The sequence below is a fragment of the Halichoeres trimaculatus genome, unplaced genomic scaffold, assembly GCF_033239565.1.
Source record: "Halichoeres trimaculatus isolate MK-OKI-2021-1 unplaced genomic scaffold, fHalTri1.1 fHalTri1_scaffold_19, whole genome shotgun sequence".
In the NCBI taxonomy this organism is placed as follows: domain Eukaryota; kingdom Metazoa; phylum Chordata; class Actinopteri; order Labriformes; family Labridae; genus Halichoeres; species Halichoeres trimaculatus.
In genome coordinates, this window is record NW_027437197.1 from 8,780,863 (window position 1) to 8,794,914 (window position 14,052).

General features: G+C 39.6%; 1 protein-coding gene across 3 annotated transcripts in view; it reads right to left on the reverse strand.

The window, feature by feature from the left end:
• LOC141808401 (inactive dipeptidyl peptidase 10-like) overlaps positions 1–12,610 on the reverse strand; it is a 96,462-nt gene extending 83,852 nt beyond the window's left edge. Inside the window, exons 1-2 of one of the 3 annotated variants that reach the window (XM_074694973.1) lie at positions 12,492–12,610; positions 7,585–7,667 (exon numbers count right to left, since the gene is read on the reverse strand). In XM_074694973.1, the coding sequence (XP_074551074.1) occupies positions 7,585–7,641 (57 nt within the window). In that variant the 5' untranslated portion in view covers positions 7,642–7,667; positions 12,492–12,610. Of the gene's footprint in view, positions 1–7,584; positions 8,000–12,491 lie in introns of those variants that run through there. The other 2 variants (XM_074694974.1, XM_074694972.1) reach the window with 2 other exon arrangements.
• Positions 12,611–14,052: the final 1,442 nt, after the last annotated feature.

The window sequence follows — 14,052 nt, forward strand, 5'->3', positions numbered from 1 at the left end:
CCTGTCTTAGTACGTGTATTGCATACACTGAAAAAAGTCTATTTATATTAAAAATATGTACATCGGTTGCACATATCAAAATTGTGATTGCTGTCGCTTGTATGCGTTCAATAAAATTAATTGTTTTGTGTTTAAAACATGACTTATTCCAATTTAAAATGTTTCTTCAATTTTAGGTTCAAATTAAGTTAAATCATTTGCAATCTGTTGGTCCAACTTAATTTGTACAGGTTGTTTCAACATATTCACTACAGTAAGGCATTTGAACCGTGAATGAGGGGGGTACACAGTGGATACGAGACCTTGCTGTACATTGAGCTGTGTTGTGGGTTGCTTTAAGACAAAAGCATCTGCGTTTGTCTGTGTCAGAATTGCAGGCTGTCTGCACACCGCTGCAAGGACCAGGTGTGCAATCTTTAGAATATCTAATTTTAAGATGTGCTGACATAGCATGGCCCATCAACACACTTTGCTTTATTACCATAAAACAAACCGTAAAAATCACCAGGTAGGCTACATGGGCTGGGCCATATGGAGCACAGACTGCTGGCCTGCGCCAGTGGAGCACAGACCGCAGGTTCACGCCTGTCAAGTATCAGCTCAATGCATAGGAGGGTCTTGTATGCACTGCATTACCTCCTCACTCGAGGTTTCAATGGGCTGTCACAACAAAAAAAAAAATTAATTAGTTTTTACTTAGTTTACAAACAAAGTTATGTCCAGATGCACCCCTCACAACAGCAAGTGGATAATTTGCCAGCTCGTCAGGAACTTGCACTTTTTAAGATGATGCCCATATTATCCAGGTTTTCCTCTGACTCTGCTTTCTGCTGAATAGGGCCTATTGCACATTACCGCCCCCTCCTGCGCTGGAGAGGTGTTGCAGATAGGATTTCTACCTAAACCAATTAGGTTGAGTTAACAAAAAACAATTTTGTATTGATTTTGCACATCATGCTGAAGCTACGTGTTTTACTTATGCTGATTGAACAAACACCCATGTTCCTTTTTTGAGTGTATATTTTCCACCAAACTAAGACAGAACAGCTTTAAGAACTAACAAAGTGGGTAAAACATCACAAACCCTAACCATCCACACTGTGAGTACGAGGCTAACACCCACTGCTCCAACAAGATGACATGAGTCTTTTATCTGCACTGCTCCCCACAGCAGACGCCGTCCAGCCCCTGAGCTCTTGTATATCATGCTGACATACTGCTTCTGATAACAACATCCCTGCTGGGGAATCCAAACAAAGATAATGGCAATCTAGCATTCAGTTAAAGCTGTGTGATGATAGCTGTGGTTGGGCTCGGGGAGAGTAGGTGTGTACGAGGACAAATGTTTAAGGGCCTCTTTCTTAGCAGTGACACTTGCCTGAAGTACTCTGATAGTCCACCGGGAGAAAAGAACTCTCTAAACCAATGATCCGCTGCATTACTTCGACTCTTCTCTTAGCTCATAACAAATGTAGAAGTTTGTGAGAGGCTTCTTGCTCCGAGTAAGTGCTTTCAGTTTGTCCCCCCTGAGGAGATGGACAATGTGACTGCAGAACAAAACGTACAAGTGAACTAGTTTGTGCTTTTGAGTTCATATGTGCATTTTAATCTTTGAAGCATAAAGAATACATTTATCTTTATTTTTCAGTGCTTCTAAATGTCTTCCACCAGTGTCCCACTGAAAATGGATACACACTCAAGCCTTTGCAGGCAAAGGCCCAAAGATTAAAATTTCTTCACATGCAATATAGCAATTTTGAGAGATCGCCTGAGATTATTGCTGTTTGCCATTTCTGGCACATGATTTAGGAGCCCACACAAACTGTTTTCCTGTATGTTTGTGTAACTCTTTCTGAAATTATTGATTGTGTTTACCATGTAAGTATGTGTTTATATTATCCTTAAGTTAAAGATCCTATGAGTGGGATCTGTTTTAATTGCACTCCCTTGTCAGCTTGTAGCCCGGAGTCTCCTCATACTGTCGTTAATTACTTTTAGTGAGGCGTGTGTTTGTTTTGAAATTAAATGGAGATCGGATCAAAACCATTTTTTTTTTTGTTCAAGACAACTTTTTACTGGATACAACGCGCTGAGGACAGGTATTTATCAGTATAGTTATGTGGTGCAACAGTTTGAAACATAACATCAGGCAGATGTAGCGCTCTCAGCAGAGAAATCCATGATGGAGTTTACAGCTGTGTACTGTCAATTTTATCAATTCCTCTTGAGGATATCAAGAGGAATCTATATCATCCTCAAAACAAAAAATAAATGAATAAACAAAGGTCAACAAGTATTGCATCCTTCCAGCTCTCTGGTGGCTCATGAAAATAAGGCGATACTTGGTTGTTGGAAATATTGGATTTGTGCTCTGTGCAGTTTCTCATCTTTGCCTGACTTTTTGCTCATGTGACGTTTGCATGTGAGCAAAGTGAGTGTCCCAGTCATGACTGATTGTGCCCAATCCTTGCATGATTTTATGTATTAACTATAAGAGTGGGAAAAAAAATCAGGGGAGAACTAATTTCTTCAATTCTAAAGCACAAGTTGCGGCCTCTGTATGTTTCACAGTCAAATCAAGGAAAAACATCCCTGGAGAATAAATTTTCTTACTGCTTTATAAGACAATTTCCTGCTTTATTAACATAAAACAAGAAACAAAACAGGTTCTGACTCTACAGAGAGATGCCCACAGGGTATATAAGTAAAATGGAGACCCACAACAGGTCTAACACTTATAATATTTATTCAAAAAGAAAATTATATCCTTCATATCCGCAGTCTAATGGATCGACTGGAGGAGGCGAGAAAATGAACTGGATGGCCTCCAGCAGCACATGCACATTTATTCCACCATCAAAGCCCAGGGGGGGATATGTCACAATTGTCCTCATTTTCCATTTTCTGCAGCTGGTTTTAATGGCTTCAAAAAGCGAGGAGTAATGAGACAAGCATTGAGTGTAGCAAATAGCCAAGGTGATTCAAATAATATCTGTCCCCCAGAGAGAAGTTTCACACCGAGTGTGTGGCTCCAGAAATAGAATGTCAGGTGTGTCGGGTCACTACAACACTCAGTCTTTGCATTGCATCATATTTCGAGCACATAAAAGATGCTAATGATTCTGAATCACCTGCCTTCATTTTGTAAAAAGGATGACAGGTTATCAGACCCAATACTACCCTGTAACATTTTGTTAGCTGAAGCCCCTTAAATGTTTTCTGTGAAATAGTCAGTACAAAGCACTTACAGAGCTTTACTGTGTCAGTCAGCACATATTCAGGTCTGGTTACCTGCTGCTGTTACAACACAGCTTCTTCAGGGAGAGACTATTAAAGTGAATCCATTCAGATGATCCTAAATGGGAGTTTATTTCTTCCTGAATCCAGAAAGCTTCCTCTCATCAGTCAGAACAAATGCAGTAGTAGCTCTTTGTTTTTTCTAGTTTGACATCAGAAGATGTTTTTGATTTATTACTTGAACCCAAACCTTCATCTTTCTGACACTGAACTAAGTTCATAAAGAAACAGACACACCCTCAGACCTACTTGGTTATGTTGGGTGAAAAGATCAATGACTTGCTCTTCATACATAGTGTCAGCAGAAACTGTCAAAGATGGATGTTATGTGGCATAACTTCTGTGCTAAAAATAACTTCAGACGTGACACTCACAATCATCAGACACTCAAGTTCTAGCCTTTCTGGACTTGCCCATTCTAACATGTTGCACACAGTGGGGGATTTTCCATTTTAGACACATTCTCAAAAGTAGATATAGGCTATCCAGGAGCTAAAGTTTCAGGTCTACACTTCTGGGACTGCATCGCTTAGACATTTGAGTTGTTGCAACAATTATAGTTTGGGGTAGGGTTATACAAAAAAGGACAAGGTTACACGCTAAAATTGGTGACATTTGGGACATAAAATACAGTCATTGGTGATCCAAGTGCAGTCCTAAACCCTCCAGGTCTGCACACATGTTCTACTTTGAGCCCACAGCAGACAGAATGAAGAAGAGTCTTAAGTTATGGCAGCAATTGTTGGTTATTAGTTTGTCTATGAAAAACATAACTCAAAAAGATACAAACAGATCTTCATGAAATTTTCAGGAAATGTTCAAACTGGGATAAGGAAGAAATGATTAAATTTTGGAGGTGATCCAGATCACCGTCTGGATCCAGGATTCTTTTAAAAGATTCTTTATTATTGTAAGAAAGGGCAGTTTTCACGACGTGTATATAACTCCACGATAAATGGTCGAATTGCTTTGCAAAACAATACAAGACCAGATCACGATAATTCCTGACAGATGTAAAAGTATGATTCAGATCCTGGCAATATTCATGATACTAAGATCTGGAACATGAAATATGTACTGGGTCATAATTTTCAACACTGTCAGGTAACAAATTATTGTACAAACTGCAACTAAAACCAAATTGTAGCAGACAGTCTGCTGAAAGGGAGTATAACATTAAAGTAGGACATAAGTGTTGCATGACAATCACATTGGCGGAGGTCTGCACTCTATGAGTGCTTTCCTAGTTACTACTGCAACAAGGAGTGTTTTGCAATGCAAACAAGGGAGGATAACACAACACAAGCAGCTGACGAAAACAAGCAGCAGCAATTTACAAGCATCGCTTTTCATCGTTCAAAGGAGAGTCTAAGTCTGAGTCCGAGCTGACTTGGAGGTTTGTGCCCTCACACCAAGTACACCAGACCAGTGTCAGGGAAATTTCAGGAAAGTGAGAGCGGCTAAAGTCACAGGCATGAAATGTATTTCCGAATTGAGTTTTCTGTTCAGTCCACAACATAAAACAAAGAAACGATCTCCCATGTGCGTCACTATTCCACTTCCATTGCCTCATCATTAACTTCTGTAAACCAGTTCAGTAAGCTGCAGTATTTGGCTGTAACTGGTTCCCATGCTCATCTCTTGGGGCTGGATATCGTCCCTGTCCTTTGGCAAACATTGTCATCCTGCACCATTGTCATTAATTTCGAACTGGATAAACATTTCTTCCATCCTTACTTTTTATTGTATCTCCTATTTGCACAGCAAACACTCCTCATGGCAGTGTTGATGCAGTGTTTATTTTTCTATTCATGCTTTCATCTATTTTTATGCCTGTGAGCAGTTCTCTCTGAAAAGTTGATCAGACAGTTGAAGCTGCCAGGGTCCACACAGACACAAAACAGTGAGACATCAGTCCCAGGGTTTTCAGGTCCCTACTCTGGCTCCTGTGTTTAAGATTCAACATGAAATACCACAGGCTGATTACAAAGCACAGGGAGGTTCAGGGGGCACTTCTAATTTTCTTTTATGTGCTGAATTTCCCCCATGCATCCCTCAGGTTGTGTGGGATGGGTTTGGGTATGTTCCCAGGATGATAACTGAAGGGAGGAACAGTGTTCAGTTTCAGAGCAGCAAAAATCCACCTCTCTGTTCTTTCACATCAACAATTATGACTTTTGTGTGCCAGCACTTCTAAATCAGCCAAAATTGGGAGAATTCAAATCTAACTTTGCACATTTCAGCACATCACCCTGCTTATAGCATTGCATTCTGTCTCGGCTCATTCGCTTTATTGCACTTCCTTCGTTAAAGCTTCTTGTGTATTGCTTTTGTTTTCTCCCATCTTCTAATGTTTTTTTGTGTTGTGAAAGACAAGAATATACGAACATGTTTCAAATCTCATCTGGACTTTATGTGGAATTAAACGGGCCTTAAACTAAGACATTTTTCAGACAAACTTAATCCAAGGCTGAGTTTTTTTGTGTGTTATATAAAGCTCTTTAAAAAGTGGAAACACTCTGACTCACAGTTACCCCACCATGCCTGTAATTGCATGACATTTGGACAAAGTAACACAAGTTCTTCATATTCAAAAGGTTCTAGTGTTGTAAAGGACAAAATCAAGTACAAAAAAAAAATCAGTTTATCATCATATATAATGAAAACCCTTCCTTCTCTCTGTACAGCACATGTAGTGCATTATTACTCACCAAGGACTGAGTACTAAAATGTCCTTCCTTTTACTCTCTTTCTACCCATTTCTATTACAAAGTGTGATTTTATCTGTCCCTTTTGAGAAGCTGCTGTGCAATCACATGAATCATGGCATGCAGAGAGCTGAAGCTGAATAAAGCTCATGCTGTCACGGTTTAGGCTGATGAAAGTTAATCCAGTGGTTTCAGTGCTATTGCCCAGCATTATGCACAGGCTAACCATGGCTCTGTAGCCTCATTAAAGTTTTGGGGTGTTAGAAAAAAAGAGAAAAAGCTCTCCTGGAGCTGCAGACACTATCAGCTCTGCAGAGCAGCATGTTCGATTCACTCCTTTGATACAGTGAATACTTTAGACTGAGTTCATCATGTCTCATCTGAACTATCAATTTTTATGAATGCAGTACTTGTGCAAATGTTTCTTTGTGCATCTTGAGTCATATAGGGGGCAGTTCTGTTTGCTTGCACAGTAACAGGCTGTAAATTGGTAATCAGATTCTTAAACTGACACATCAAGCAACATTTATGCGCTAATGTTTTACTCATATGAGTCAATTTGCGTGTATGCTTTCAGATTTTTTAAAAAGCTACAAAAGCAGAAGGAAATGTATGGAGTCAATCAAACAAAACGTAGTCACATCATTTGCCCAAAAGACCCACATCCTAACAGTATTGTTGCAGCATACACAGACTGTCCCAACTGACTGGTTTATCATCAAAACACTTTTCACATTTTTTTCATTTATGTTCAAGAAAAATCCTTGTTGAGAGAACACATGGAGTACAATACACAAGGCCTCTTGAAATTTCTGCACCAAAAATGTTCTATATAAGTCAGTTGTCAATGAAACTTGGAACCAAAAAGTGTATCTAGAGTTGGTATCTCCTCAAAAACCCCACAGGGGTCAGGTATCATGACGAAGCACCTGATTCAGCAGCAAACTGGGTGCACTGAAAGTCGTGCTGCTTCAACAAAGTGAAGTCAAGTCTGATGTAGAGCTGAGAAAATTGCTGACAGAACTGTTTTTCTCCTGATAGCCCTTTTACTTTAACTCTTGTAGTGTGGCAGCAACCTAAAGGGTCCTTTTGTGAACTCATCTTAAGTCAAGCAACAATACAAATCCCATCCACAATGACTTAATAAATGGATTTGATATCTAGGTTTGATATTAAATGTTAATAGTTGCCCTGCCATATTCATCAGTAGTATCCAAGGTCCCATAAATCATTTAATCTAGCTGATGTACTGGAGAGGGAGCGTCCTCAAACAGGAACACCGTTTGTCCTGCAGCCCCGTTAAATCATTTATCTGTAACACTGTTTCTGCAGAGAAGCAACGCAACAACCGAACAGACACCGAGAGTGTGTCCACACACAGCTTTCATGTCATCTAAATGACTCCTCGAACTTCAAACACGTGGTTTCGTTTTCTTTTGGCCAACTTTCCTCTCCCACTGAGAGGTCAGAACACCCCAAACCAGAGACTCCTGAGAGGTGTCCAAAACATCAGTCACAGCTCCAAGCATGCCACGTTGTAACACAAGCAAGGAAACGATCTCCCATGCTCTGTTCTTACCTTCGCATCACTTGAGTACCGCCGAGTGTGCTGCACCGCTCCCGCGCTTTGGTTCATGTTTCAGCACCGTGGAGAGCTCCGGTCTGGGGGAGAAAAAGCCAATCAGTCCGCAAATCGATAAACTGCTGCTGTAAGTGATCACACAGAGCGAGTGCCGACGCGAGAGAGACTGTGAAAGTAGTTTACTGCTTCGTTAAACGCTGTTTACTGCTCCGTCGTCTTCTCTCTGACACGCTCGGGCTCTCAGCCAATGATGCCGCGTGCGTAAAGACTCCGCTCTGCTGGTGAGCCAGCTGTGAGCGCGAGCGGGCTGTTCATTCATCCGACGGTGACGCTGCGGCCAAGTTAGCCCTCACTGAGAGCGACAACGGAGCAGATATGAACAATCTGGCAGCAAAACCATAAAAGCTTACAATTCACAGAATATGTTTCCCTCATAAATCCCGAGTCATTACTAGACAGTTGTTGGCAAAGGAATTAACTTGCTTTTAAAACCATAGTACAAGCATTCTTTCCACGAGGACAGATTGCATAACGCGATAAGATTGGATGACAACATCCCTCTGCATGCACAGGCAAAGATCCTGTATGGACACAGTTCTCACACTCTCACTTTTACCCATTTATTTTCCTTTATCCTCAGTTTTACTTAGCCTTAGAAAGGTTAAATAAAGCATGTTAACATTACTCTGTGGCACTAAGCCCTGTTGGTACATGCTGCTACATACAAGGGACAGGATAAACTGGTGACATTGTAATGTATTTACAGTTTTTCTCAGTTGCTTTGGTTCATTTTTCAAATCAGAATTGAAATTCTCTTAACTATTTGTTCAATCTTTACATTATTGTCATCATCATGCAAATGATGTAGATTTATCTGCTGTTTCATACATTATCAGCTGCCTATTTCATGTTGATCAAAAAGATTATCATGGGTCTCTTTTGAATTGTCTCACCCCGACAACATAATGTCATTAGTTCATCACATAAGTCTTTATATGAAAACATGCTAAAAAAAAAAAATCATAATATGTCAAACATCTTTTCACACAATTTCATTAGCCTTTTTTTCTAAATCTGTGGTCGGTAAATTGCTCTCTGGTCATACTTGACTTTCTCCAACAAATGGAAATGTGTGAAGCATCAGATCAACCAATGATCAACCAGTTTCCTGAAATAGCTCAAAGGTTTATCTCATGGAACATCAACTGGTAAGTATGTAAGTATGTGTGTAATTTCCTCTGTACAGACAGTGGCAACACATTGTCCTGTAAAGGACAATAAAGATCTATCACACGTGTGTGATCATAAGCTAACGATGGCCCAGGTTGGTTGAAGGATGCAGCCAAAAGCTGGGAGAACAACCATGTTCTCAATCATTCATACTTTTTGTTGATGGAGAAGATCTTTGTTGTGATGTGGATGGGAGTTTGTGGCCCAGCATACAGGACTATAAGGCGGTGTAGGAAGACTGCACTGCTCTGTAATTCCCATAGCACTGCATGAACAGCTTTCCCTAAAGAGACTGTCCTATGTTCACATTTCTACTTTTTTTTTTTTAAATTTGTGCTAACCAGTGCCTTCTCCTTTCTGTATCGTAATGACGGGGTCAGTCAACAAAATACAGCACAAACAGTGAAAGAGAAAATGTGAATGTTGTCTAGTCTCTTGCAATCAATCTCCCACATTCACTAAGATGTAACTTACAGTTTACAACTTTCATCAAAACTTTAGGAATAGTTTACATCAGAATGTCCTTCCAGAGTAAACTGTGACAACGCAACTAAACACTTTGACTGTCCCATCCATACACAATGACACAAGGACTCATTCTGATGCACTGGCACGTTCACTGACACATAAATTTACTTTTGAGGGATGAACTGAGGATTTTGAGAAAGAGACTGGCTTTTGCAGGTAATCCATGGTGTTTTGCTATTTGTACAAACTGTTCTGATAAATGCACTTACTGTTTTGCAAATTGCATGGATGATTCAGGAAATGTATCAATACAAATGAGAAAAACTGGAAGGCTCTGAGTACTTTTTTGGGGCGGTTGTAAGATTATTATACAGAATTGAGTTTGAACAATAGGATACAAACTATCTGTAAGAATACTGCACAAAGTCAAGATATTGTGGCAGCGTGGTTGATTTTTAGTTCCTTCAGTCACATGTGAAAGTGTCAATGAACTTGTCACCAAGCAGCAAAGTGAAATTTTCATTATTTCAAAATTTTCTTTTCCAAGCGATTAGGAATACATCTTGGGAAGGAGAAAAAACAGGGTTCAGATCCTTGTCCTTTAAAAGCCCATGCTCTGGCGGATGCTCCATCTTCAGGGGTCAGAAGTAATTTCCTGGGTGTTTTCATGCTCAGATGAGATGGCATTGCATGTGACATTTATGGAAAAGGTCTTGGTTTGAGTCTCACCCCCTTGATCAAGCCATTCCAGTGCTATAACTTAATGGAAACACAAATCCCATGCATTTTCAAGGTTTGCTGTCAGAAGTTGAACCCATGTTGCTATTAAAAACAGACTAAATGTATGTGCAGGCCGTGTATGACTGCTGTGACCTTTTGAGATGATGAGCAGCAAACATGGCTGAAAAAGATCTCACACTCCTACAGTTTGAGAGGGACAGGAACTGTGTGTCATGCAGGTTATGTCGTTCCCTGCTCTGTTACTCAGTGATGGTATAGTCACCGTCGGCAGTAGCATCACGCAGTTGGAGTTCGGCCACGCTGCAATGAGAATCTCAATATAAATAAGTAAAGGCCTCCTCTTCTGTAGCTTATCACAGCACTTTAAAGGCCACCGCTTGCCTTTACTTGAAAGCATGTATCCACTTTTGGAGAGTGGATACCAACCTTTTGAAGCATGAAAGGTGGAGGTGTCAGAGGAAATGTGTCACTGTCTGACAGCAGGACAAAAAATGTCATCAGGAAGTGCAGGTCTGCACAAGAACAGACAGTGACAACAGGAAACAAGGCCACGCTGGGGTGACCCATTTTAAAATGTATATTAAATTAATATAATCAAATAAATTTGAATACTGCTTCATCCAGTCATGAACAAATCTTAAAACCAGGGGATAAAATCACTTGGTAACACTTTACTTTAGAAGTTCGCAAATTTCATCACACTTTGGCAATAATTAGACTTTTTTTTTTGTTATTACTTCTTTGAAATTACCCCCAAAATTTCATGACAATTTGGTGAAAATTAGCACATAACTTCTGGCCAGATTCTGTTTTGTAGTGCGCCTGTACTCACAGCGTCTATCACAATCAGGTAAGGCCAAATTACTACCCCACTCTTGGTGAATATCACATCTGAAGCATTCAGTTGTATCATGTAAAACATTATAGGCCTAATCATAAAGGTTTATCATTTTGCATGTGATCTCAATTATGGGTATCAACAAACTTGGTACTAAAGAACTTGATGAAATTAAATAACACATAGCTAACTATCAACTGCTTGTTGGGAAATTGAATTATTCATATAACATTTCAAAGGTAATTATCAGAGGAAACAATGAACCTAACTTCTGTAGTCAAGAACTAAGCAGCTATTTATCACCTGCTTCTCTGGAAATAGCAGAAACGTTGGGATACTTCTAGAAAAAAATTGTGGTGGGTTGTGATTTAATTTCAAAAACATTATTTGCTAATCCTCACCTTCTTGCAAATTGGAGTAAATTTCAAAGAAACTGGAAAAAACAGTAACCTACCAATTGTGACTTGCAAAAATAAATTTGGACATTATTTTAAAGAAGTTATGTGCTAATTTCAAAAGAAATCAGAAAAAACTTTGTCTAATCATTACCTAAGTGTGATGACATTTGCGGACCTCTAAAGTAAAGTGTTACCAATCACTTAACCAAATGCACCCTATTGTAATCTTAATGGACTTTTTCTTCTTTTACCAAGAGTGGTCTGTTTGTCAGACCCATCCTTTAGTTATTGTCATCAGTTATTTTTGACTCACTGTTAAGCTCTGATGTGTAAATTTTGTAGAAGCTACTCCAAAACATTTAAACCTCCAGAGACAAAGCTGATTAAATTCTGGATGATTTCAGTGTGATGAACTGTTGCATGAACTTGAAAAAGAAACCCAAGTGTCAGTGGACTTTGTTTGCCAGTCCTAATGGAAGTTTAGATCACCACTGTGTCAGGATGAACAATAAGCAAAAATAATGTGACTGTCAGTCCATACCAGTCAGTTACTGCCACTTCATAGAATGATCTATACCAGAAGCTTTTACAATTCTTTGCGACTCAATTTGTTCAGAGTGCAGGATAAAAAAAAATATTTGGGGCTAAAAAATGTTTTGACACTTTGAAAAAGTCATAAAAACATTATGAAAAACAGTTCCATATCCTGATTCTGTGAGTGACGCCACAACCCTTCTCCACAGCACACACTTAGTAAGCAGTACTCCACTACCGTTAAAATGAAATTATGTAAACTTATGAAAGAGGAGATGAGAAACAGTTTTAATTGATGTTATCTATCACAGTGAACAGATTGCTGACACAGCACAGCCAGTAAAACTTTTTACTTCTTCTCATCATTTTTTTTCAAAACAAAGCACTGGGACAAAAGACTTCACACTCACTCCAAACTAGGTGTAAGATTTTAAATGCTGAACTTGTGCACAGGTTGGAGCTATCTCATTAAATTATTTGAAATAAAAAGTTGCATTCTGCATTTTAACTTGTGCGAGGCTAGAGGAGATCAGTTGTAAACACAGAGCTGCTGGTCATGGTAGAAACATATCCAAACACCACTCCTCACTTCAGTAATTCAAACAGAAACTCAGAGGAGAGAAGCCAAAAGCAGACTGGAACACAAGTAAAGTTTAAACACTCTGGAAGTTAAAAGTCAAAAACATGAAGCTTACAGTGAGTGAGGCAGGAGAAGGTTGAAACCAGGAAGCTGTCAGCTGTAGGGGGACAGAAGCAAGCAGCCATCATAAATCCAAGAGTCCAGAAGCAGGCAAACACAGCAAAGGTTCAGAAACAAAAAGGCTGCTTCTGGGGAATTGGAGTGAAAACAAACCAGCACATAAGGTTGAAACAGACCTTAAATACACTGGAAAGGTGAGAGCAAACAGGTTGATGTGAGACCATAGGGGGCGGGGCCAAAAATCACAAGGAGGGAAATACAAAAGGACAGGAAGTGAGAAGTTTGGAAAGGAAAGAAGTAATGCAAAATAAAACAGGAAGAGACATAGATAGATAGATAGATAGATAGATAGATAGATAGATAGATAGATAGATAGATAGATAGATAGATAGATAGATAGATAGATAGATAGATAGATAGATAGATGGATAGATAGATAGATAGATGGATGATAGCTCTGATGTTGTTGTGTTAAGATAGGTTTAGATTGTGTGAAAGAAGATAATAATAATATTCTTGACTGTACTCTTTATAAACTGTTTTATGCAGAAGTAAAATCTAAAACAATGCAAAACTTCCAGAAATGTTTCCTTTCCCCCACACTTTCTACACATTGCAAGACTTCTCTTGAATTTTCTTCCTTGTGTGTCTCCACCACACACACACAAACACTCACACTTTATCAACAAATGTGTTTAAGAAAATCTGCTGCTGTGGGAGATGTGCTTCCAAAACAACTCTCCACCAAGACAATGAGCTGGCTGCGTGCTCTCAGCGCTGCCACACTGCCCTGCCCACATGGATGCCAAGTGTACTAATCCCTCTGACTCTTCTATAATCTGTGGCCTGCGGATAATGTGCCCCGTGTTACATAACACTCATTCTTTTAATTCCAAACCTGTTCTAATTTTGGTCTCTTGTGAACCCTCTGTTTTTGTTTCCTTTAATTGCAGCCCACTAATCCATTTGTTGTATCCACAAAGCCTGATTAGTCTCTCCCTGATAATAATACGTGCTCCTTTTGAGATATTAAATCAGGTCTTATTTCGTATTCAGAAAGCAACACCATCCTACAGGTTCACTAAATCACGGCTCAACTCTGACTTTGTCCACTTTGAAATTCCTTTTAATCTGTCTCATCTGTTCCTCAGCGCCCTTCTGCCCTCATTCAAACGCAGCATGTGCATTCTTTTTTACGGTATGATGATCGATTCCTCTTTGATCTACATGACAGAATCACTCCCTGCTGATTCAGCTGAGAGCTCTGCGATGCATGTGGGGGAAGAAGTGCACAGGGTTGCTGCGTCAGTCCAAACCTGACCTCCTGATGTCACAGTCCGTCCATCAGTCAGCCCGGCAGATTACTTTCTTTCAATCGGTGACAAAATACAGACGAACCTGGTGCATCTCTCCTTCAGTTCTCCTTCAGTCATTCCACATCCTTTCATCAACTCCCTGAGAGAGTCTGCATGTTTATGTTTTTGTTCTGCAACTGTCAGATTTTTTCTTTCAAATTCTGAATTTCAGTCTTCTGCTGAGGAAATGCTATTTACACC